The sequence below is a fragment of the Ascaphus truei genome, chromosome 7, assembly GCF_040206685.1.
Source record: "Ascaphus truei isolate aAscTru1 chromosome 7, aAscTru1.hap1, whole genome shotgun sequence".
Taxonomy (NCBI): Eukaryota; Metazoa; Chordata; class Amphibia; order Anura; family Ascaphidae; genus Ascaphus; species Ascaphus truei.
The window spans coordinates 40779988-40801662 of NC_134489.1; the positions used below are offsets into that span (position 1 = coordinate 40779988).

Below are 21675 nucleotides of genomic sequence, written 5' to 3' on the forward strand. Positions count from 1 at the left end.
TTGCCGTGAGAGGGGATTCTCATGGATGCAAACAAATGTCGTTTTCAGATGTCGGGAGCAAGAGTTCGGAAAAGATACAGTTTAGAATGAGACGATTTATTTTCACCGCAATGAAAATGTCGCCCCCGGCGGTAGGAAATTCTGCTGAAATCCCAAATTGTAGCACCATTCATTAAACCAGGGGTTTAATTATAACAAAGCAGGGAGCAACCCCACAGTTACCAAGCTATGTGTTTGTGCAGCTGTTTGAATTCATTTGCAAATCCCTGTTCGAAAGCATAATATACGAGTTTAGGTGCAAACTAAGGGCTTGCACATACCGTCTTAATTACATCTGTAATATAACAACTAATTAATGACCTAGATTGTAAACTCCTCGGAACAGGGGTCCATTCCGTGTATAGGGTTCTTACAGTATAGTCCTGTAGTGTACGCAGTGCTGTACATTTTAGAGGCAGCAACAGAGTTTACAATCTGGTTGCCGCTGCCAAGTACTCAATAATTGAGATTGGTGAGACCACGAATATATTCAATGATTCTGAATTCTCTTATGGAGTCTTATTCTAGTGATGCTGGGGGATGCCCTCAATAATGTCACAGGCTTGATTAAGTTTGTATACGCCGACAAATAGTTTGCACTGGGATTAATACTTGTATCGTGTCATTAATTCTTAGATTTAAATCAATGGCCCATGTGCACAAAGGATGCTACGCTTCAGCACACCCTAACTCCCATTCTGATGAGCGGGCGATAAGACGTACTAGAGCTCAGGCTCATGCACAAGGGCTTCTATGTTCTAATTCTGTAAAGTGCAGTTTATGTAAGTGATGATAAAGAAGTGTATCCACGGTTATCCTGTTGCGAAGCTGAAAAAGAAGTTAGGAAAATGATAATTCATGCTTTGCAGAACTGTAAAATCTCATTTGTAATGGGTCTCACTCAGTGGAAGAGACCCCAACTCATACATAGGATCAGTAGTCTCTCACTATTATAAATATTCCCATGGGAAAGTCTTTTTGTTACCAGAATCCCCCAAATGTAGACCTTAACTGAGGTTCTCCATATATACAAAACACACAAAACCCCAGCAAGCTCTACTTCCCAAGTGAGTACGTCCTTTCATTCTACTGGATACAGATCCAATGTTGGTCTTTCTCCCTCCTAATAGAGGTAAATGAGAATTTTAATCCTAATAGAGATATATTAGTATTTTATCTTGTATTGTTAGGACTTGCGAACAGGTGTCTGCCTTGTCGTGGCTCACAGGCTTACAACGCTTTGGCCGAAGGGTTAAACTAAATGACCCTTTTTCAAGAGAATATATAAGTATTTTACTGTGTATTTTTGTCATATTGGATGTAGCATTGTGAAAAGGAGTGTGATGCTGCAATAATTAGAGAGAGTTCCATCCGTAGCGTATAATAAGCATAATAATCCAGATGACAATGGAGTGTCCAGGAGAGATGAATAAATATACAATAGGAAGGGATATGTGTCTAGTGGAGTCCACTTGACAACCACAGATTAAACACAATAATGAACACCCAACCACGTATAAACAAATCAGGAAATAAAGTTGCACAGGTGTACATATATACATATATGACAGGGCACTGCGGCCCTTTACCTGTGTGCTTCTGTGGACATTCCAGACATCAGGGGCGTGCAGCCCATCCAAAGGTAGATTCAAGTGAGTAGTTGTAGATGATGAGCAGCACAACCAAAAGAATCCAACTTCCAACTTGACCGGAAAGAAGGAAAAAAGCGAGCACTCCAAACTAGCAATAAGGTCTGGTTTATTGCAGGCTAGTATTTGATAAAGTGTTGTGTGCACGAAATGCGTAGGTGCGTTCGTGTAGTCCAATTACTGTTTGTCTAGCCTGCAATAAACCAGACCTTATTGCTATTTTGGAGTGCTCGCTTTGTTCCTTCTTTCCGGTCAAGTTGGAAGTTGGATTCTTTTGGCTGTGCTGCTCATCATCTACAACTACTCACTTGGATGTAGCATTGGGCTTCTCTGTCGTTTGTTCTCCACATATAACAAGGTTACAAGTATGAATGTAAATCAATAACTAAAACAATACACACAGGCAGCTGAATTCTTGGGAATCTCTTTATTTTAAAGTCATGTCTCCCAACCAGGTATCCTTTACATCAGCGGGTGCTCCACTCCAGTCCTCAAGACCCCCCCCCCCCCAACAGGTCAGGTTTTCAGAATATCCCTGCTTCAGCACAGGTGGCTCAGTCTTTGACTGAGCCACTGATTGAGCCACCTGTGCTGAAGCAGGGATATCCATAAAATGTGACCTGGGGGAGGGGGGGATCTTGAGGATTGGAGTGGAGCACACCTTCTTTGCATTAGGGTTCTTCAACTGGTGGTACGAAGAAGGGTTTATGAGGCCCTTGAACGCTCAACTACCCAGGAGATACTAACACGTGTGTGTCTGTGTGTATTATTACCCAGCCTTGAAAATGCAAAGCCAGCAGTACAACCAGCTTCACACTGATGATACCCATAAAGGTTGAAACATGTCTGTGAATGGTTTCTCTGTCTTTGCATCTAATCCCTTGCTGTGCTTAAAAGCTGTGTTAACAGCGAGCATTGGCTTATATGGGTTCTATGTAAATGGTCTTTCAGGCAAAAGGTGACACATTGTGTGCTCATTTGCATGTCATTTCCCAGAAACCCTTGCTGCAGTGGGAGCACCCTGGGCATGGAGTTAAAATGACAAATAATACATGGTTACAAATACAGTTACATAAGTGAACAGGGTATACATTATATACAAGACATTGCATGCACAGTTAAAGATAATACATATGTTATAGGCGTATCTAACAGTTACAGACCAGATTAAAATGTGAGACAGCTTTAGTTTTGAAAGAACTAACAAAATAGTATATATATACACAGATGTTATACGTTTGAAAAATGTTAATTATAACAATGTAAAGTTTGTAAATGTATGTACATTATAACAAGCGTGTGGCCCTTCTACTCGTAAATATATTGTGATCTGGCTCCACTGGTTATCCCTGCATTGTGCTGCCAGGCTGCCCACTACCAAGATGGTCGCCGCATATCCATTTAGACCAACGGCGTTGAAGCCGCACACCCTATCCAGGATGTCAGTGTGACTTCGCCCTTAGCTAAGATGGCCTCTACCTCCCATTGTTTCCAGCGGAGTTGAAGCCAAGGCAACGGAGCGCCCAATGGTTCAATCCCTTCTGCTAAGCTCCTCCTCTTCCCCCCCTCCGGCAGCGGGTTCCCGGATGTTCCCGTCTCTCCTGTGCTGCTGATAGAGAAGCTGACGGATCCAAAATGGCTGCCCCGTCCTAAGAGGAGAGCCGGAGAGAGGCCTAAATATATCAGCCTGTGTAACACCAAAAGCAGCGACAGCGCCTCCCCGAGCGGGGGTAAGAAGGAGGGAACCCAGACACCCCACTCTGGGCCTTAATACCCCACGTGGGGCGGTGATAGGCAGTCTGACACCCCCCCCTGGGGCAGGGCTCCCCAAGTTTAGGCCGTGTGTCCCTATCCCCTGGAAGGGGGGAAGGGGGGGTTTCTTTTTCCATGATACCCCTAGTTGGGGGTGAGGGGTAGCAGCAGCAGCCAGGGAGCTGGGGGAGGGTATTAACCTTGGATTTGCCCCAGCCACAGAAAGTAAAGGGGGGGAGGGTGTGTGGGGTGGCTGTGGGTTTGTAGAGGTGGGGTGGCTGTGGGTTTGTAGAGGTGGGGGGAGGGTGTGTGTGGGGTGGCTGTGGGTTTGTAGAGGTGGGGGGTAGGGGGTGTGTGGGGTGGCTGTGGGTTTGTAGAGTTGTGGATCCTTGCTGACAGCCCCTGGGGGGGTCTGCTGGGTGACATTATTTAGCCACCACCACCCCACACACACCCCCCCTCTGGGGTCTGCCCCTGGCTAGAATATAGTGGTGAGCCCTGGTGACAGGGAGTTGTCTATGTAACTAAAAACCCCGTAATAAACCGACGATAAAGAAGCTGACGGACCCTTTAAATCGATAAATCTATAACTGCGCCCTGCGCTGAATTCCGTAGGAAAATACTCCTAAGTGAAAACCAAAAAGTTGCAAGAAGAGGGTTATTTAGGAAAGGGGTTGAAGAGATAAGGTCGGGCAGTTGGTGTTAGGAAAAGGATTTGTGTTGGAATTCTTTTATTCCGAAGCTTTCCTGATCGGTTCACTCTTTCCCGGACTCTCTATTACAATACCCGTGTATAAACACAAACGATTTTTCCCGAGGTGTGAAGATTTCTTCTTTATTTTTTTTTGCTACCAAATTTTGGATTTGCACTTCACCTCCGAAGGGGGCAAGAGGAAGAGTCCCATAAAGGTACGCAATGTAACTTTTGTTTACCAGTTGCAAAGCAATGTAACCGGACATCCACGTGAAAAGAAGTAGTGATAACAGAGTTTTGGATCAGGTTTGTCGACGTAAATACACCATTGATACAGGTACAAGTTGTCTCGCCAATACAACTAGTTTGCAAGAATCTGTTTGACTGCTGTTCTGTGTAATAGCTCTTTGCCTGCTCAACCTTACCCCAGCCTCTTCTGTTCACGTGACAAGTTTAACATCTGGTGTGGCAGTAATATGACTTGTGTCACCTGTATGATTTGTCACTTGGGAGGTAGATGCCGTATTACAACTGTGATGGAGATATTTATATGGATGGCGCTATAAATACAGATGCACATACATGCCGGGCCCTGCACAACAGAGAAATGTTTAGAACATTTCTTATCAATGCTGTTAAGCCAAATAACCGTGGCAGTACTTGTATGTATTTAAAGTACATGATGTATCCCCTCCTAGTTTTGGCATATGATATGGTGAGAACTACCAACGTCTGTAACACAGCGCTGCTTACCTGCATTTATAAGGGTTGGTGTTCAGTGCCGGCTGGGTAAAGTGACTTGGAATTACGTTGTTGAAACAGGATTTGGGTTAACAATTTATAGCTGTATTTGCGAATGTATATACCTAACCACACCTTCAAAATAAAGAGAGCAGAATTAGAGAGAAAAAGCAGATGTTGGAACAACTCCACAGGAAACCATAGGATTGCTTCAGTTACAACGCTGGTGCCTGATTTGGGAACATGAACTCGTAGGTATAAGAAGTTGCATTTGTCAATGTACCCAACTTTTTGGCCCATATATACTCAACAGCGCTATTCCATTTGACACCTTCCTTTGCCAGAAGATTCATTGCCCAGGACATACTTGAAAACGAGAGGTAACTCTCAATGTATTCCTGGTAAAACATTTTATAAAGGAATAAATTGCAGCCCTTTCAAGTGAATTTGCTGTAAATTGTCTTCTGGTGCTCCAAGGTGTCTTATGGAAAAGCACTGCTTAGTAAAAGTGGGCCTATATATAGTATTCTAGTAGTGAAAGCTGCAGCACGGCAAGATCACCGCTCTTCTTAGGCCGAGTTCAGGATGGCTGCTACGCGACGTGCACGCACGTCCGTCGCAATTTCGGGTTCGGTGGGAGTGTTCAAACAGAAAACCACCGGCGGCAAAGTGCAGCGTTGACGCTGCTACACTTTGCTGCTACAACCCAAAATGATATTTGGGGCGGCTGTCGCGTCACATGAGCTGGTTCAGCGAACCAGCTCCGTGACCCGTTCACCACGCCCCCAAACACCGCGACCCAACTCCTGCAGCCTGGGCACAGATCGCCGGGCTGCAGGAGCACAAGGGGGAGGCGCGCACGGACGCAAGCGTCTGTAGCAGCCACGCTGAGCTCGGCCTTAGATTAGGTTAAGGACACTACATAGTATGACGTGCGTTAGGACTTCATTCAGCTTTTGAAGTATTGATGTTCTGGCTAAGCAAGGACGACTGGTGCTTAATACTGCTTTTACTGTGAGTAGAAGCATTATACCATAAATGTTTTGCTATAAAGATTATTGTTGTACCTGAAGCTGCTTGGCACAGGTTTCTTGGTGTATAATAAGTTACTTTTGTGTGTGTGGAAACTTTTCTGCCGTGGAGAGAGAATGATGTCCAGAAGCATCTGGATTGTAAGCAGCTTGGTTTAAAATCGTTGTACAAAAGGGGACCAGGGAAGAGCCTTTCATTTAAAAGTATCACCCACCTCCCAAAGTGTGTGTGTGTGTGTGTCACGCCAACCACTTAGAAATTAAAAAATGTAAGATGAAAGCTACTACGTGTATTCCATACGATGGTGGCACATCCATACATATCCAAAGCATATCATGTCCTATGTCTTATAACTGTCCACGTACATGAATGATGATGCTTAAACAAGATGTATTCCATTTTGTTACACAGCTAACATTGACTGTTATAGAGCCTTGCAATTACACAGGTAGCATTGTGGTGTGTTCATCTTGCCTAAAGATGGAGTTGTGCTGAGGCAGTGTAAAAGAAGTGTGTGTGTCTGTGTGTGTGTGTGTGTGTCTGTGTGTGTGTGTGTGTCTGTGTGTCTGTGTGTGTGTGTGTGTCTGTGTGTGTCTGTGTGTGTCTGTGTGTGTCTGTGTGTGTCTGTGTGTGTCTGTGTCTGTGTGTTCGAGACCGGACTTGAACCTACAATCCTCTGCAATGAAGACCTGGAGACTTCCTAGTCGATCCCAGATCACCTATTGATGGATGCACATATTAGGGTTAGTCCGTGTGATTGAGGATGCTGCACTCTAATTTCTGTTACATTTTAGTCCAAAATTAAAATTAAAAGTTAAAAAAAAAAAGGGGGGGGGATAAGTTGGTGGGAAATTACTAGAGCAGAACTGCCAAATTACACTATGCCCTAAGGCAGGGGTGTGTAACTCCAGTCCTCAAGACCCCTCCAACAGGTCAGGTTTTCACGGTATCCCTGCTTCAGCACAGATGGCATTGAGCCACCTGTGCTGAAGCTGGGAGTTAAGGCAAGCATTTAACTAATTCTGTCAGTCCGTAACTACCTCCACAGCTCATTACCCTACTCTTGGTAGATATAAGACTTCACACGGGGTGAGGCTCCTGGCAGGAGAATGAAATCTATTTGCGTTTCTCTGAACTGTATGGCTTCCCTGCATAGCATTTGCTTGCAAACAGATGTCATGATTCATAAAACAGGCACCAGCTAGTTGGAACGGATCCGGCTTTTATACAGACCCCTGTTTTGAAAGAAACATGAAATACAGAAACCTCTGAAAAGCTTCCTCCTCTCTTTATAATATGAGAGGTTGTGATCAGTGGTGACCAAAATACGGGCCTATATTTACTTATCGGGGCTAAGCTGTAGAGAAACTTACGGCCAATTCCAATGAGGTACCTTATGCCAGGCGTGGCCAACGCCTGTCCTCAAGAGCCACCAACAGGTCAAGTTTTAAGGATATCCCTGCTTCAGCGCAGGTGGCTCCATCAGTGGCTCAGTCGAAGGCCTGTGCTGAAGCAGGGATATCAGTAAACCATGACCTGTTGGTGGCCCTTGAGGACTGGAGTTGGCCAGTCAACGACTGAGCCACCTGTGCTCAAGCAGGGATATCGTTAAAACCTGACCTGTTGGTGGCCCTTGAGGATTGGAGTTGGCCTCCCCTGCATTATGGCTTAGCGCCATGTAGTACACTTGGCCCAATAGATATATCGTTACAATAAGCATACATAATTAATAATACATATATTTTAAATGAAGAGTCTGCGTTTTTTTCAGAATTCCAAAAAATTTCGGGTCAACTAATTCTGTATTTTTAAACGATCGCTTATTTGTAATGCCACCAGCGTATTCTGCAGCGCGGTACAACGGGGCACCAACGCCAACCGTGACATTACTATTACAAAATGTGTTTGAATGTGTGTTGCCTCCAAAGTGCAAGTACTTATTGCCGTACTTTCTTCTCTTCCCACAGTGCCGAGCGGTCGGAGGGTCGCTCGTTCTCTGGGGAGAAGGAGCCGCTCACAGACGCCTCCAGTCGGGAGATGGCCCATTTGAAACGGAGCAGAGAGCAGGCCTGGCCGGAGGAGGCCGGGGACCGGGAACACGGACTGTACAGCCTGCACCGGATGTTTGACATTGTGGGGACACACCTCACTCACAGGGACGTGCGCGTGCTCTCCTTCCTTTTTGTGGACGTGATCGACGACTACGAGAGGGGGATGATCCGCAGCGGCCGGGACTTCTTGCTGGCGCTGGAAAGGCAGGGCCGCTGCGACGAGACGAACTTCCGCCAGGTGCTGCAGTTACTGCGAATCATCACGCGCCACGACCTGCTTCCTTACGTCACATTGAAGAGGCGGAGGGCAGGTAAGTGCATCATTACCGGTGGTAGCGACTTGCAGAGCAGGCTTCCTTGTTCGTAGTGTAGAAACGCTAAACGCTCTCTGTATATGACCAAGCACGGAGAACGGTAATCTAGCAACAGTTTCCTACATGTCCGTGCCTTATAAAGCTCACGGCTTGTCACCTTTACGTTGAGCAGGGCCCTGCTCGGTTGTGCATCTTGTCTTGCTTATGCGTTAAAGAACACTTTCTCCTTTCCTGCTGGCGATGCACAAGCTCTTTCATGCAATGATTTGTCGCTGCCAGGGCTGTTGCTCAATCCTGGGGGGGGGATATGGGGGGAGCGGTGCGGCTGTTTGAGGCCCCTGCGCTTTCCCGAAGGCATTTAAATTAAATGCCGGGGATCGCGCCAGGCCTCTGTAACTTTACCTTAACTTTCCAGCGACGCATCGCCATGGCAACCCGGTGTCAGATGGGGTCACGTTGAAATGGCAACATGACCCCGCGGCGTCATTTGACGCCAGTGAGAGCAGGCAGGGTGGCACAGGGAGCAGTTTGCGCACCCCTGCCCTATAACAATACTTTATGCAGAGCACTGGAAGGAAAAGGGAGTGGATCTGCGCTTTGAATGCGTCCGCTATTTTATTAGGAGAGGGGGGAGCAGTTCAGGGGGATTGTTGGCCTTTGGTAGCTTGGAAAAGAATACAGCTTAGTTGACGTTAACACGTAGTTGAAGCCCGCCTGTAATTTCATCACATATTTGTGGTTAATAATGCTTACATTAAGTGATCTCTCCCCTGAGCATGTTGGGTTCGCAAATGTTTCTCTGCATTTGGAAAGCTTTTCCATAGGCATTGTGTGCCAGACACTTCCTTCGACCCGAGGATGTATGTGACTATTACAGTGGTGGCCAACTCCTCCAGTCCTCAAGGGCCACCACCAGGTCAGGTTGTCAGGATATCCCTACTTCAGCACAGATGGCTCAATCAAAGACTGAGACATCTGTGCTGAAGCAGGGATATCCGTAAACCCTGATCTGTTGGTGGCCCTTGTTGACAGGAGTTGGCCACTCCTGGTTTAGTGTGATATATTGTTTGATCTCTCCACTCACAGTTGGTTGGGTAATGCTTTGCAGAGTTTCAGAGGAGCTGCAGAATCCACACGCTCGCTGATCAATGCAAACGTTTGCCTCCACAATACTAAAAAAAAAAAATACAAACAGCTGCCCTCCAAACACTAGCAAAGTATACTGAAAAAAGCTTCTACCTCCTTATTCGTGGTGAGACCAGCTACTCACAGCAATATCTGCACAAAACGAGAGAGAGAATGTCCCTTCAGGAGAATGTAAGTGTCTCCAAAATAATGACGTTTCCGCCACCGTAGTAGCCGATAGCCGAAACGTTTTTTCGTGGAGGGGGGAGGCGACTTTATTACATTTTCTTGAAGAAATCCCTAGTGTTCTCTCGTTCTATCCCCGAATCTGGCCCGTATGGCTCCCAGTTATCTGCCATTTTTGTCATTTCCACCCATATATGGTACATGGTACCAGGCTTCCCGCATGCCCCGGGAAGCGGTGCCGGTTTCACTTCCCCGCTTTGCCCTCATGTTGTCATGATGCGGTCACGACTCCCTGGTTGCGAGTTACTTTGATTTTCTCCAAAGATCAGACCCCCTGTCATGGTGCATTAGAGGTAGGAAATTGACCTTGTCCTCAGGAATGCATTTTTGTTTCTGTTAGACCTCAGTCGGGGTTGGGAACGCTCGCTCGCTGGTTGGGTGCCCCAGGAGATCATTAATAAACCTGTCCGGCTGTTACGTAGTATTGAAGGTGCCATGAGAGGCAGACGTGGCAGAATGATTTGTGGCTCCGTGGGCCCGCTGTTATTTCACATTGTTACTTCAGTAGTAGCATTTTCCTCTTACATTTCATACATAAAAATAAGTGTTTTAAATAAACCGGTGACAGTAGTAATAAGCAGCCATCCATGAAGATCAGTATTGATTATAGAATGCAGAGCATTAGAACGTGACTCCGATCAAGTTAGTAGGGTGAGGTGGCAGATAACGTGGCCCAGTCCACTGTAAGGAAGTCATGCAGAGCAGTGGTTTCCAGCGTGTGGTACCCAGGTGCCACGCCATGATCCTCCAGACAAGAAGCATGATATATTGTGCACACCAAATGTATTTCTACAGTTTAATTAATTAAGAAGCACACGTATGTATCTGCCGTGGCTGTGAATGGCGGAATGGGAAGTTCTGGAGGAACAGAGCCCAATTTGGTTGGTGAGCACGACTGGAGGGCATTGATCTGGACAATACTTAAAGTAGCCTGAACAGAATAGTTGGTTGGGCCTTTGGATTCTAGATCTGTTTATCTGGTAATGTAATTACACAGTAGCAAAAATACAGAAATGTGGCGATAATGACCGCGGAGATTCTCCCACTTGGAGCCCATTGTGAATTTACTTAGGACGGCTTTGTATCTGCATTTCAGGAGTTACTGCACCATTCTTACTAATATGGGCCCCAACCCAAACATATAGATGTATCTCTTATTTTAAAACCATTCTGTAACTGTTGGTTTGCTTCTTTGAAACTCCCGTGCATGCTGGTATCTGGGATTGCATTTCTAATACCACTATTTAAAATAAACCCTGTCCTCTGCTTGCAGTGTGTCCGGACCTGGTAGACAAATACCTTGAGGAAACCTCTATTCACTACGTCACACCCCGAACTCACGGTGACGCAGACAGTAGCACCGCACCCCCCCACAAATCTGGTAATGAGGGGTCTCCATAAAACCATATATTATAATAGAGGGAGGTTATTAATATACCGTTGCAGGTTTTCATTACTATTTGTATTAGTGGTATAAATATAGATGATAGACAGCACTCAATTTAGGATAAATGAAAAAAATGATGACCCAATGGAAAATATCCGGTGCACAGGGGAACCAGGAGGAACCCTCATCCTTCCACTATTTGCTCCTCTGGCATTGAAGATGTTAAAGCTGCAGTTTAATAAATATATATATATATATATATATATATATATATTCCCGATTCAATATGTGCATCAATACAATCTGCACACTGACAAGTGATTAGCTAAGCTGCAGATCGATCCGTTCGCCTGTAATCGATCGCATGCTCCAGGTTATTTAATTCAGTTCTTGCACAGCATTGTGGGCAATGTACTTCCTGGAATATGATTGACTGGGCAGTTACTAGATACAATTGGTGCCCTGCTAGAGAGAGGGCGGGGATCAGGAGCCAGAGCCTATCAGAAGGGGAAGGGGCTGTCACTTTGGAAATGCTTCCTACATTAGAAACATAAAAATTGTCTTTAAAACATATATTTTTATTTATTTTTTAAATGCGACAAGTATTTTCTCACAGTACAGAACTGATTTATTTAAAAAAAAACACATGTAGGATATTGCTTCAACTGCTGCTTTAACTGTGAAAACACTGTACATTACTGCCATGTGTCTCTCTTTCTTTCTCTCCCCCTCTCTCAGCGCCTCCACATCACCCTGTAGTATGCTCCTCTCCCTCCGGACCTCAGATCTGCACTAAAAGGCCAGGCCGCGGCCGACCTCCCCTCAGTAGCCAGAGGAAAAGAAGGAAGTCTGTCACTCCAGACCCCAAAGAGAAGCAGACATGCGGTAAGAATTCCCGGCTCTCTGTCACCTCTGCAACACGTTACGTTTTCAACGGACAGTCCCGGGCACTTTTACGCAGCAGAACCGTCATTCTTCATGCAGAGAATTCCTGAAACGGTTCGGGTTAGGATACGGGGGGCTCGGGTTAGGATACGGGGGGCTCGGGTTAGGATACGGGGGGCTCGGGTTAGGACACGGCGGGGCTCGGGTTAGGATACGGGGGGCTCGGGTTAGGAGACGGCGGAGCTCGGGTTGGGACACGGCGGGGCTCGGGTTGGGACACGGCGGGGCTCGGGTTGGGACACGGCGGGGCTCGGGTTGGGACACGGCGGGGCTCGGGTTGGGACACGGCGGGGCTCGGGTTGGGACACGGCGGGGCTCGGGTTGGGACACGGCGGGGCTCGGGTTGGGACACGGCGGGGCTCGGGTTGGGACACGGCGGGGCTCGGGTTGGGACACGGCGGGGCTCGGGTTGGGACACGGCGGGGCTCGGGTTGGGACACGGCGGGGCTCGGGTTGGGACACGGCGGGGCTCGGGTTGGGACACGGCGGGGCTCGGGTTGGGACACGGCGGGGCTCGGGTTGGGACACGGCGGGGCTCGGGTTGGGACACGGCGGGGCTCGGGTTGGGACACGGCGGGGCTCGGGTTGGGACACGGCGGGGCTCGGGTTGGGACACGGCGGGGCTCGGGTTGGGACACGGGGGGGCTCGGGTTGGGACACGGCGGGGCTCGGGTTGGGACACGGGGGGGCTCGGGTTGGGACGGGCGGGGCTCGGGTTGGGACGGGCGGGGCTCGGGTTGGGACACGCGGGGCTCGGGTTGGGACACGGGGGGGCTCGGGTTAGGATACGGCGGGGCTCGGGTTAGGATACGGGGGGGCTCGGGTTAGGATACGGCGGGGTTAGGATACGGGGGGCTCGGGTTGGGACACGGCGGGGCTCGGGTTAGGATACGGGGGGGCTCAGGTTAGGATACGGGGGGGCTCGGGTTAGGACACGGCGGGGCTCGGGTTAGGATACGGGGGGGCTCAGGTTAGGATACGGGGGGGCTCAGGTTAGGATACGGGGGGGCTCGGGTTAGGATACGGGGGGGCTCGGGTTAGGATACGGGGGGGCTCGGGTTAGGATACGGGGGGCTCGGGTTAGGATACGGCGGGGCTCGGGTTAGGATACGGGGGGGCTCGGGTTAGGATACGGGGGGGCTCGGGTTAGGATACGGCGGGGCTCGGGTTGGGACACGGCGGGGCTCGGGTTAGGATACGGGGGGGCTCGGGTTAGGATACGGGGGGCTCGGGTTAGGATACGGGGGGGCTCGGGTTAGGATACGGGGGGGCTCGGGTTAGGATACGGGGGGGCTCGGGTTAGGATACGGCGGGGCTCGGGTTAGGATACGGGGGGGCTCGGGTTAGGATACGCGGGGCTCGGGTTGGGACACGGCGGGGCTCGGGTTAGGATACGGGGGGGCTCGGGTTAGGATACGGGGGGGCTCGGGTTAGGATACGGGGGGGCTCGGGTTAGGATACGGGGGGGCTCGGGTTAGGATACGGCGGGGCTCGGGTTAGGATACGCGGGGCTCGGGTTAGGATACGGGGGGGCTCGGGTTAGGATACGGGGGGCTCGGGTTAGGATACGGGGGGCTCGGGTTAGGATACGGGGGGCTCGGGTTAGGATACGGGGGGGCTCGGGTTAGGATACGGCGGGGCTCGGGTTAGGATACGGGGGGCTCGGGTTGGGACACGGCGGGGCTCGGGTTAGGATACGGGGGGGCTCGGGTTAGGATACGGGGGGGCTCGGGTTAGGATACGGGGGGGCTCGGGTTGGGACACGGCGGGGCTCGGGTTAGGATACGGGGGGGCTCGGGTTAGGATACGGGGGGGCTCGGGTTGGGACACGGCGGGGCTCGGGTTAGGATACGGGGGGGCTCGGGTTAGGATACGGGGGGGCTCGGGTTAGGATACGGGGGGGCTCGGGTTAGGATACGGGGGGGCTCGGGTTAGGATACGCGGGGCTCGGGTTAGGATACGGGGGGGCTCGGGTTAGGATACGGGGGGCTCGGGTTAGGATACGGGGGGGCTCGGGTTAGGATACGGGGGGCTCGGGTTAGGATACGGGGGGGCTCGGGTTAGGATACGGGGGGCTCGGGTTAGGATACGGGGGGCTCGGGTTAGGATACGGGGGGGCTCGGGTTAGGATACGGCGGGGCTCGGGTTAGGATACGGGGGGCTCGGGTTAGGATACGGGGGGCTCGGGTTAGGATACGGGGGGCTCGGGTTAGGATACGGGGGGCTCGGGTTAGGATACGGCGGGGCTCGGGTTAGGATACGGGGGGCTCGGGTTGGGACACGGCGGGGCTCGGGTTAGGATACGGGGGGGCTCGGGTTAGGATACGGGGGGGCTCGGGTTAGGATACGGCGGGGCTCGGGTTAGGATACGGGGGGCTCGGGTTGGGACACGGCCCACAATAGAGTAAAGAGCTGAGTATAAGCTCAAGGAAGAGCGCTGAAAAATAGAGTATCTGGTATATCTCAATATAATGGGATAAGTACAAAACAGAATCCAGTTTAATAATAGCCTGTTGTTTAGAGGAGACAGGAGGACACAAAAGGTTACATATGACCTACCCAACTAGTCGGAGAGGGGCAAATATATTACACCCACGTCATAGTTGGGGTCGCAGGTCTCAACCGGTACCAGCTTGTAGAAATCGGTGTGGAGCCGTCTATGCTCCCCGTTATTCACCACCTCTCAATCGACTGGCCGCGCGCTCGATCAGCTGGCGCTGTGATGGAACCTGTGTAGCCCCCTGGGCGTCTCTCCAATCACGTAGGAAATGCCAAGAAGGGGAAAAAAGGGATGGGTGGAACCGCAACCGGAAAACGTAACTCCGCAGAGTGAAAAAAATGAAAACTATTGGTTAATTCCATTCTAAAAACACAAGACAAAAATAGACGGGGAATCTCCTCCCACGCGTTCCGCACCAAATAAGCGGTTTCTCATGGAGTAAATCCACCAATCCCTTTTTTTTTTCTTCTTGGGATATGGCCCAGTCTGACAAAGCCAGTAAGGTTTTTGGGGGGGGATGTCACAAGTGGTCCAGCCACACAGTTGGTCCTAACACCCTACCCACAATAATATGTAGTGAATTGCACATTTCACGTGTCTGATGCAAAAGGAAACGCTGTTTTTGTATAATCACGAGCCTGTTATAAATGCCAACAGTGATACTTTGTATTTATTTTTTTTGTCACCTTCAGATATCCGCCTGCGAGTCCGAGCGGAATATTGCCAGCACGAGACCGCCCTCCAGGGAAACGTTTTCTCCAACAAGCAGGACCCCTTAGAACGACAGTTCGAACGTTTCAACCAGGCGAACACCATCTTAAAATCTCGGGACCTGGGCTCCATCATCTGCGACATTAAGTTTTCCGAGCTCACCTACCTTGACGCCTTCTGGCGCGACTACATCAACGGCTCGTTGCTGGAAGCGCTCAAGGGCGTGTTCATCACAGACTCGCTGAAGCAGGCCGTGGGGCACGAGGCCATCAAGTTGCTCGTCAACGTGGACGAGGAAGACTACGAGATTGGGCGCCAGAAACTGCTTAGAAACTTGATGGTGCAGACGGCGCTGTGACGCCAGCCCCCACCTCCCCCCACCCCACGAAACACTTTAAGCCACGTTTACTAAGCAGGGCTATGCCGTAAGGTGCTTTATGACCTGGCGCCGCTTAATAGACATGGCTCCCCCTTCCCGATCATTTTTGAGTACTTTTTTTTTTTTTTTTTTTTAATAATTAAAAAAAAAAGGGGAGGGGGGAGAAACACAAATATATAAATATATATATATGAGCCAAGCACTGTGTTGCTTCCAGGCCCATAAAAATGTGAGCAAGATTGTTGCGCTGAGAAGAGGACCGGCCATCCAAGCTGTTAATATGCGTCTATAACATAAACAAGTATATATATATATTTATGTACATATATAGATATATATATGGAGGAGATGATAAACAGGATAGAAAGTAATTTCTCCAGGCTGTTCTGTCAGAGGACAGTTGGTAAGATGGGTGCATAAACAAAATAATTTAGATGATCAGTGCTACTATTGAACAGTTGTTGACAGCTGATTATCTGACTTTTTTCCCCCTACGATCTGCTGACTTTTTTTTTTGTACTTTGTAACAGTAATAAAACCATAATGGAAAATATCGTGGGACACCCCCACATCTGTCCGATGGAACCCGAATACAGCATCTTAATGTCTTTCATACTGTTTGTTGTCTCCATCTTGTAAAACAAACAAAAAAATAATTACTTTAAAGCAAAGCAGTTAACAAAACACTGTTCTCCTTTCCCAGATGTGCGCAATTTCTTTCCCCCCCTTTCCCAAAATATCTCGCCCTGTTCTTGTCAACTGATGAAAGAGATCATGTTACCGCACATCATACGTGCGTTATTCTGACCCAATGTTTTTAAACGATCAAACATGTGTACCCATGTAAAAAGCAGAGCATATGTAGCATTACCGTAATATTCTGTAGCTCACCCGGTATTTCTCTGCCTGTCTTACGTAACATTTCTGTTTTTCTCACCATGGATCTGTCGGAAAAATACATTATATATTTTTTTTTTGTTAAAACATCTCTTCATTTTTCCTTTCTCTGTATGTCTTTTTGATTAAAGGAGGATTAAACTGGTTTAGCCATAAATACAGAACAATTTGCTTTGATCTGAGCCACTTGAGAACAGAATGTGGATGCTTACAGCAGAAAAATGGCATTCTTGTTTTTGAGAAAAAAGTTCAGTTGACATTTTCAGAGTAAGACATATGACCTCTGCAAGCTGTACTTAAATCGTATAGCATCTGTTCACGTGATAGTGGCCATCTTAAACATGGCTGCCTTTGTTTTACTTCCCAGCATCCTTTGGCACTTAATGCTCACTTGTTGCTGTAATCCTGGTGCTGAGGCGTAGCCCTGGGAGCTGCATAGTTATGATATACAGAAAATCTGGCGCTCATGGAAAATTAAAAAAAATAAAATAAAATGACTGTATGTTTTATGTCCAGGACCTGTTCAGAAAATAAATGTCAACATAAACGGTGCATTTTATGGGAAAACTGCTTTATTTTATTATATTTTAGGGAAAAAGTTCATGTATGTCACGGTCAGACAAAATGTGCTGGTTGACCTTTCCGATTAGTTCCTTGAATGCTGCTTAGGAAGAGTCAAATATTTTTCTGAGGATTAGTATCAGACCACTGGCTAATGAATTACTCAAGTTCTGCGACATGTACAGCACCAAATAAACGTGGATATCGGGGACATACGACCTCTGATTTAATATCTTCCATTGTAATAATGTGTGTTATGATGTAGAGAATTTTTTTCCCCTTCATTGCTTCAAATGCCCTTAAACGTGGAAAAGAAATCCAGCTCTGATTCTGTAGGGTAATTCATTCTACCCACCTTTAAGATGGAAAGCTAATATTGGTTATTTTATAAATGTGCGGTTTCCCGGCTTTGTTACTCTCGGCTTGTTTCCATTATACCAGGGGTGGGTAACTCCAGTCCTCAAGTGCCTCCTCAGGTTTTAAGGATATTCGCTTCAGCACAGGCGGCTTAGTCATTGTGGCTGAGCCACCTGTGCTGAAGCAGGGATATCCTTAAAACCTGACCTCTTGGAGGCCGTTGAGGACTGAAGTTGCCCACCAGTGCATTGTACCATTGATCGGGGAGACATTTGGTGCATTTTGTTGTAACGTTGATGGACAGGCAGAAGATTGATGACACTTTTACTTCCTGATCAAGCAGAAAGCATGGGGGAAATCTTTAATACAAATCTCTTTGCAAAATAACTTTGACAGCATTTTTATTGCAAGTGAATTTAATGTTTGTGGAAGATGCAGGTGACATGAATCTAAAACGGGCGGGCAACTGCAGTCCTCGAGGGCCACCAACAGGTTAGGTTTTCAGGATATCCCTGCTTCAGCACAGGTAGCTGACTGATGTGTCTATATCAGTGGCCGAATCATCGACAGCTACCTGTGCTGAAGCAGGGATATCCTGAAACCTGACCTGTTGGTGGCCCTTGAGGACTGAAGTTGGCCGCTCCTGATCTAAAACCTTCCACATGCTCTAGTGGCATAAAATCATTTAGACCGTGCATTAGGCACAATTGTGTCCTGAATAAACACGAGATATGAATTCACAATCCATTGATTTATATTTACTGACTGATCGCTATGGAATGGTCTGGTTACACAGAGAACCAAATGTATTTTAGTTTGCAGTCTTCCCCCCCCCAAAAGCCTATACGGGTTGATCACATACAATGTTAGTATCTATATCCCCGCAGCATGCTTTCCCGAATCTAGCTTCCGATGTTACAACGGTAAACCTTTAGACTCCACATTTCAGCTGTGCTGAAGCAGGGACTGATTAAGTTGAAAACCCATCTTAATGTAAGTAAAAATATGACAAATCAGCACAGACGGCTGCTTTATTACCGCCCTGTTACTTATTCTGTTTCTATACCATATGGCTTTTTTTTATAGAACGGTGAAGACGCATTATTCTATGGTTAAGTCACTTTGGTCGATGGTTACTAATCGGTGAAACATTCTGTTTCCATATGTTTGTATACACTGCTCTTGATTTCCGAAGCTAGAACTGTATTGTGTGTGTCATTTTGTTCATTTAGTGGTGTTGCCTTCAAATGTAGCTGGGCACAATTATTGATGATCACTTCAACGGGGCGGCATAAAGGTGACTTTGCCATACACGTCGCTTCTCCGGTGACACTGCACGGGCATCTCCTGCCGCACATTATTCAGGTAGGGGAGGTTGATCTCCGCGTAGCAAAGCCCCGTGCCTTCCTGGCACTGCGCCACCACCAAGCCCCATGGATCCACCACCATGGCATGGCCGTACGAAGCCCGACGCTCGTTGTGACTGCCTGTCTGTGCTGCGGCAACAACGTAGCATTGGTTTTCTATGGCTCGCGCTCGTAAGAGAACCTGGAATACAAAGCAAGATATCACAAGATTCGGTGAAAAAACACACACCTCTCGTTATCGTTTTTGCCAATTAGTAGTGTATAGTGTCGCAAATTAAACTAGGCCCTCACATCTTGAGAGAGGCCGTGGAATAGGACAAAGATTAATTTTGTAGTAAATAAATATCTTTTTTTTTTTTTAAGTAACCTGTGAGTGTCTAATTTAATTTGTCCTAGATTTATAATATTTACTTGTTCTAGTTTCACACAGGCAATTTGTGTGTGTGTACGTGTGTGTGTGTACGTGCGTGCGTAATGTTTACGGATTATTTTGGAAATTCTTTTGTTTATAATCGCTCTTATTTCGATAGAAGTGCGCCCCTCCGGCTCCGCTACAAACATGATGTTTTCAGGAGGACCTTCATATTTTCTATTCATTTTTACATTCTTGTGAACGTATTGAATTCACTTGAGGATTGTGATCAACAGAGAGGGTCATTTATGGGAATACGGTGTGACTTTGCCAGGGGAACAGCCCTCGGCCCTGATAGTCTCATGCTACAGCTAGGAATAATCTTCTTGCATTTGATCATTATCCTAAAAGTACATTACAGTATTGCGTTTACTGTACAGTTGATTCTTAAGCTCTAGGAGAATATCTAGCAAGTGATGAAGCCATTGAAAAAAAAAAAGCGCCATAATTAAAGGGGATTTATAAAAAAAAAAAATAGGTTACCAGCATAAAATCAGAATATATAACCGAGAAATACATGTCATGATAAGTGGGATTTTCCCATACCCAACATGTTCTAATTGCAATAGGATTATGCAAAACATTTTCTAGGTCTGACAAACGAAAAGTGATTAATGAAACCGCAACATGTTTAGCATCAGGTTCTGGGGGTCCACATTGGATGGGCTATACAGGGAAGACTAGCCACCCAGTTGGAGAAGGACTTGGGGAAAATGAAAACGAGAGCAAAATTTAGCAGAATGCTTCAAAAAAAAGTTCTCTAGTAGGTAGACGTGTTTGCTTGCATTAAGTCAGATCCCAAGCGTTGGCAGTTGTTAAGCCTTTTCTTATATGTTATCTCTTCTAAGATACATATATATATATAAGAGATTATTATAGTGGGACTTTTAAACTACAGACAATATGTCCATATGCTATATCTCCAAATGTTGCTGGCCTCATGCCTTCCTGCTATTTATATGCTCTTTTTATTTGGTGACATACTTCTATACTGATGTATTTTTATATATAAAAGATCTAGAAAAGGAGCACAAGAATACAGAACACACGTAGGTGGCACTAAATACAAACAGTTTATTGCAATATGACACAAATATAACACATCCCAATATAAACCAGATTCAAAGCTGATCTGCTTAGAGCACAGCTATAGATCCTCACTCAGGACAAACTCAGATCCTACGCGTTTCGCAACACTCAGTTGCTTCATCCTTGATCGTATGTGTGTGATATATATATATATATATCTCAACAAATACATTCGCCCACTCTCCTGGGGCTAGTGCTTCTGCTTCACCCCTGCAACTTGCGAGTGTCTCCCGTGCAGCTCCTGTGAAAATGGCTGCGCGGCGTCAAATGACCCAGCATCAAGTTGCCATGACAACTTGACGTCACGTAGTGTCCCCTTGTCATGGCAACGCAGCATTATTTGACGCCGCACAGCTATTTTCACAGGAGCTGCAGGGGAGACACGCAAGTTGCAGGGTAGAAGGAAAATGGCGGGAGACGCCGCACCACACCGCCGCAGTTATGACTTGGGAGGGGGGGGGAACGCAAGTGACTTTTTGTTTTGGGCGAGTGTTTTTTGTATATATATATATATATATATATATATATATATATATATATATATATATATATATATATATATATACTGTACACGCACACGCACACGCACTTTCTACCTCTGCGATGCAATCTTTAGGGTTACGGGATATACAAAGATTTCACTTTCTTGCAGAATGTTCAAAGTCTCCGATCGATGTGCAATCTTCTGGTTGAGTTTAGTATTCTAAAAACAGATCCAGCACATACACAGAGCATGTTCCCCAAAAAGGCCATATACGCTACAAGCAAACGGTGTACTTTGCACTTTGTGTCTAAGTAATGTGCAGGCGTAATCACCATCATTTTCCCGATTTGGTTTATATCATTAAAATCTGATAGTTGACATGAACAGTTGGCGGTGGAATAACTGATGTATATCCTGTTCTAAAGCTATTTTGCTTGGATTGTAGATACACACCCCTCCCCCCCCCTGAAACCATTCGGTTCCCCCGTCTGCGGTCAGAGGCAATACTTAGTGGTGGACAACAGAGAAACTGACCTCCCAGTGGGCAAGTCCGGTGGTAACAGTGAAGGCCGACGGGTAAGTGAGAAGTTCTGCTCCTTCTTGGGCCAGCGCTAAGGAAAATTCTGGGAAGCGGAGGTCATAGCAAACCCCGAGGCCAACCTGTGAAGCGGAAAACTACTCAAACCATGCTCTACGTGTGAAAAGTCACGCGTCAGGTGGGTAAGTACAATGTTGTTCGGAGGTAAATCATTCTGGGAGCGCTATTAGCTGCAGCACAAAATGACATTATTGAACAGTCACGGAAATAATACATGTTCTTGCGGGAGCAGAATGCGAGAGGTCATTTACTCTGAAACGTGTGCCGCTGTAAAGCTACGGGAGATCCTGATGTATCAGGGGACACAAGGATTTCTGCCTGTTTTTAAGACTATTCCTAGACCTG

General features: G+C 47.2%; 2 protein-coding genes across 6 annotated transcripts in view; one reads left to right on the forward strand and one right to left on the reverse strand.

Moving 5' to 3' along the window:
- Positions 1 to 3236: 3236 nt before the first annotated feature.
- Positions 3237 to 16178, forward strand: DEDD (death effector domain containing). Of its 4 annotated transcripts, XM_075607942.1 has the most exons (6): positions 3237 to 3418; positions 4324 to 4349; positions 7875 to 8269; positions 10917 to 11024; positions 11769 to 11915; positions 15168 to 16178. In XM_075607942.1, the coding sequence occupies exons 3-6, from the start codon at positions 7945 to 7947 to the stop codon at positions 15542 to 15544; spliced, it is 957 nt and encodes a 318-aa protein (XP_075464057.1). In that variant the 5' UTR covers positions 3237 to 3418; positions 4324 to 4349; positions 7875 to 7944; the 3' UTR covers positions 15545 to 16178. The 4 variants fall into 4 exon arrangements, with proteins under 4 accessions (XP_075464057.1, XP_075464058.1, XP_075464056.1 ...); XM_075607943.1 differs by lacking the exon at positions 4324 to 4349; XM_075607941.1 differs by lacking the exon at positions 3237 to 3418 and having other exon boundaries at positions 3781 to 4349.
- A 1124-nt stretch (positions 16179 to 17302) lies between these two features.
- The window catches only part of NIT1 (nitrilase 1), a 33472-nt gene continuing 29099 nt past the window's right edge, over positions 17303 to 21675 (reverse strand). For both annotated transcript variants that reach the window (XM_075607945.1, XM_075607946.1), the window contains 2 exons: positions 21267 to 21392; positions 17303 to 18928 (listed from right to left, as the gene is read on the reverse strand). In XM_075607945.1, coding sequence (XP_075464060.1) covers positions 18659 to 18928; positions 21267 to 21392 — 396 coding nt within the window. In that variant the 3' untranslated portion in view covers positions 17303 to 18658. The remainder of the gene's footprint in view (positions 18929 to 21266; positions 21393 to 21675) is intronic.

Excerpts from the sequence above, each read along its gene's own strand:
- DEDD (XM_075607942.1), top strand. The coding sequence starts at position 7,945 with ATGGCCCATTTGAAACGGAGCAGAGAGCAGGCCTGGCCGGAGGAGGCC. Across the intron at positions 8,270-10,916 it reads ATTGAAGAGGCGGAGGGCAG|TGTGTCCGGACCTGGTAGAC; the intron begins GTAAGTGCATCA and ends CTCTGCTTGCAG. Across the intron at positions 11,916-15,167 it reads CAAAGAGAAGCAGACATGCG|ATATCCGCCTGCGAGTCCGA; the intron begins GTAAGAATTCCC and ends TGTCACCTTCAG.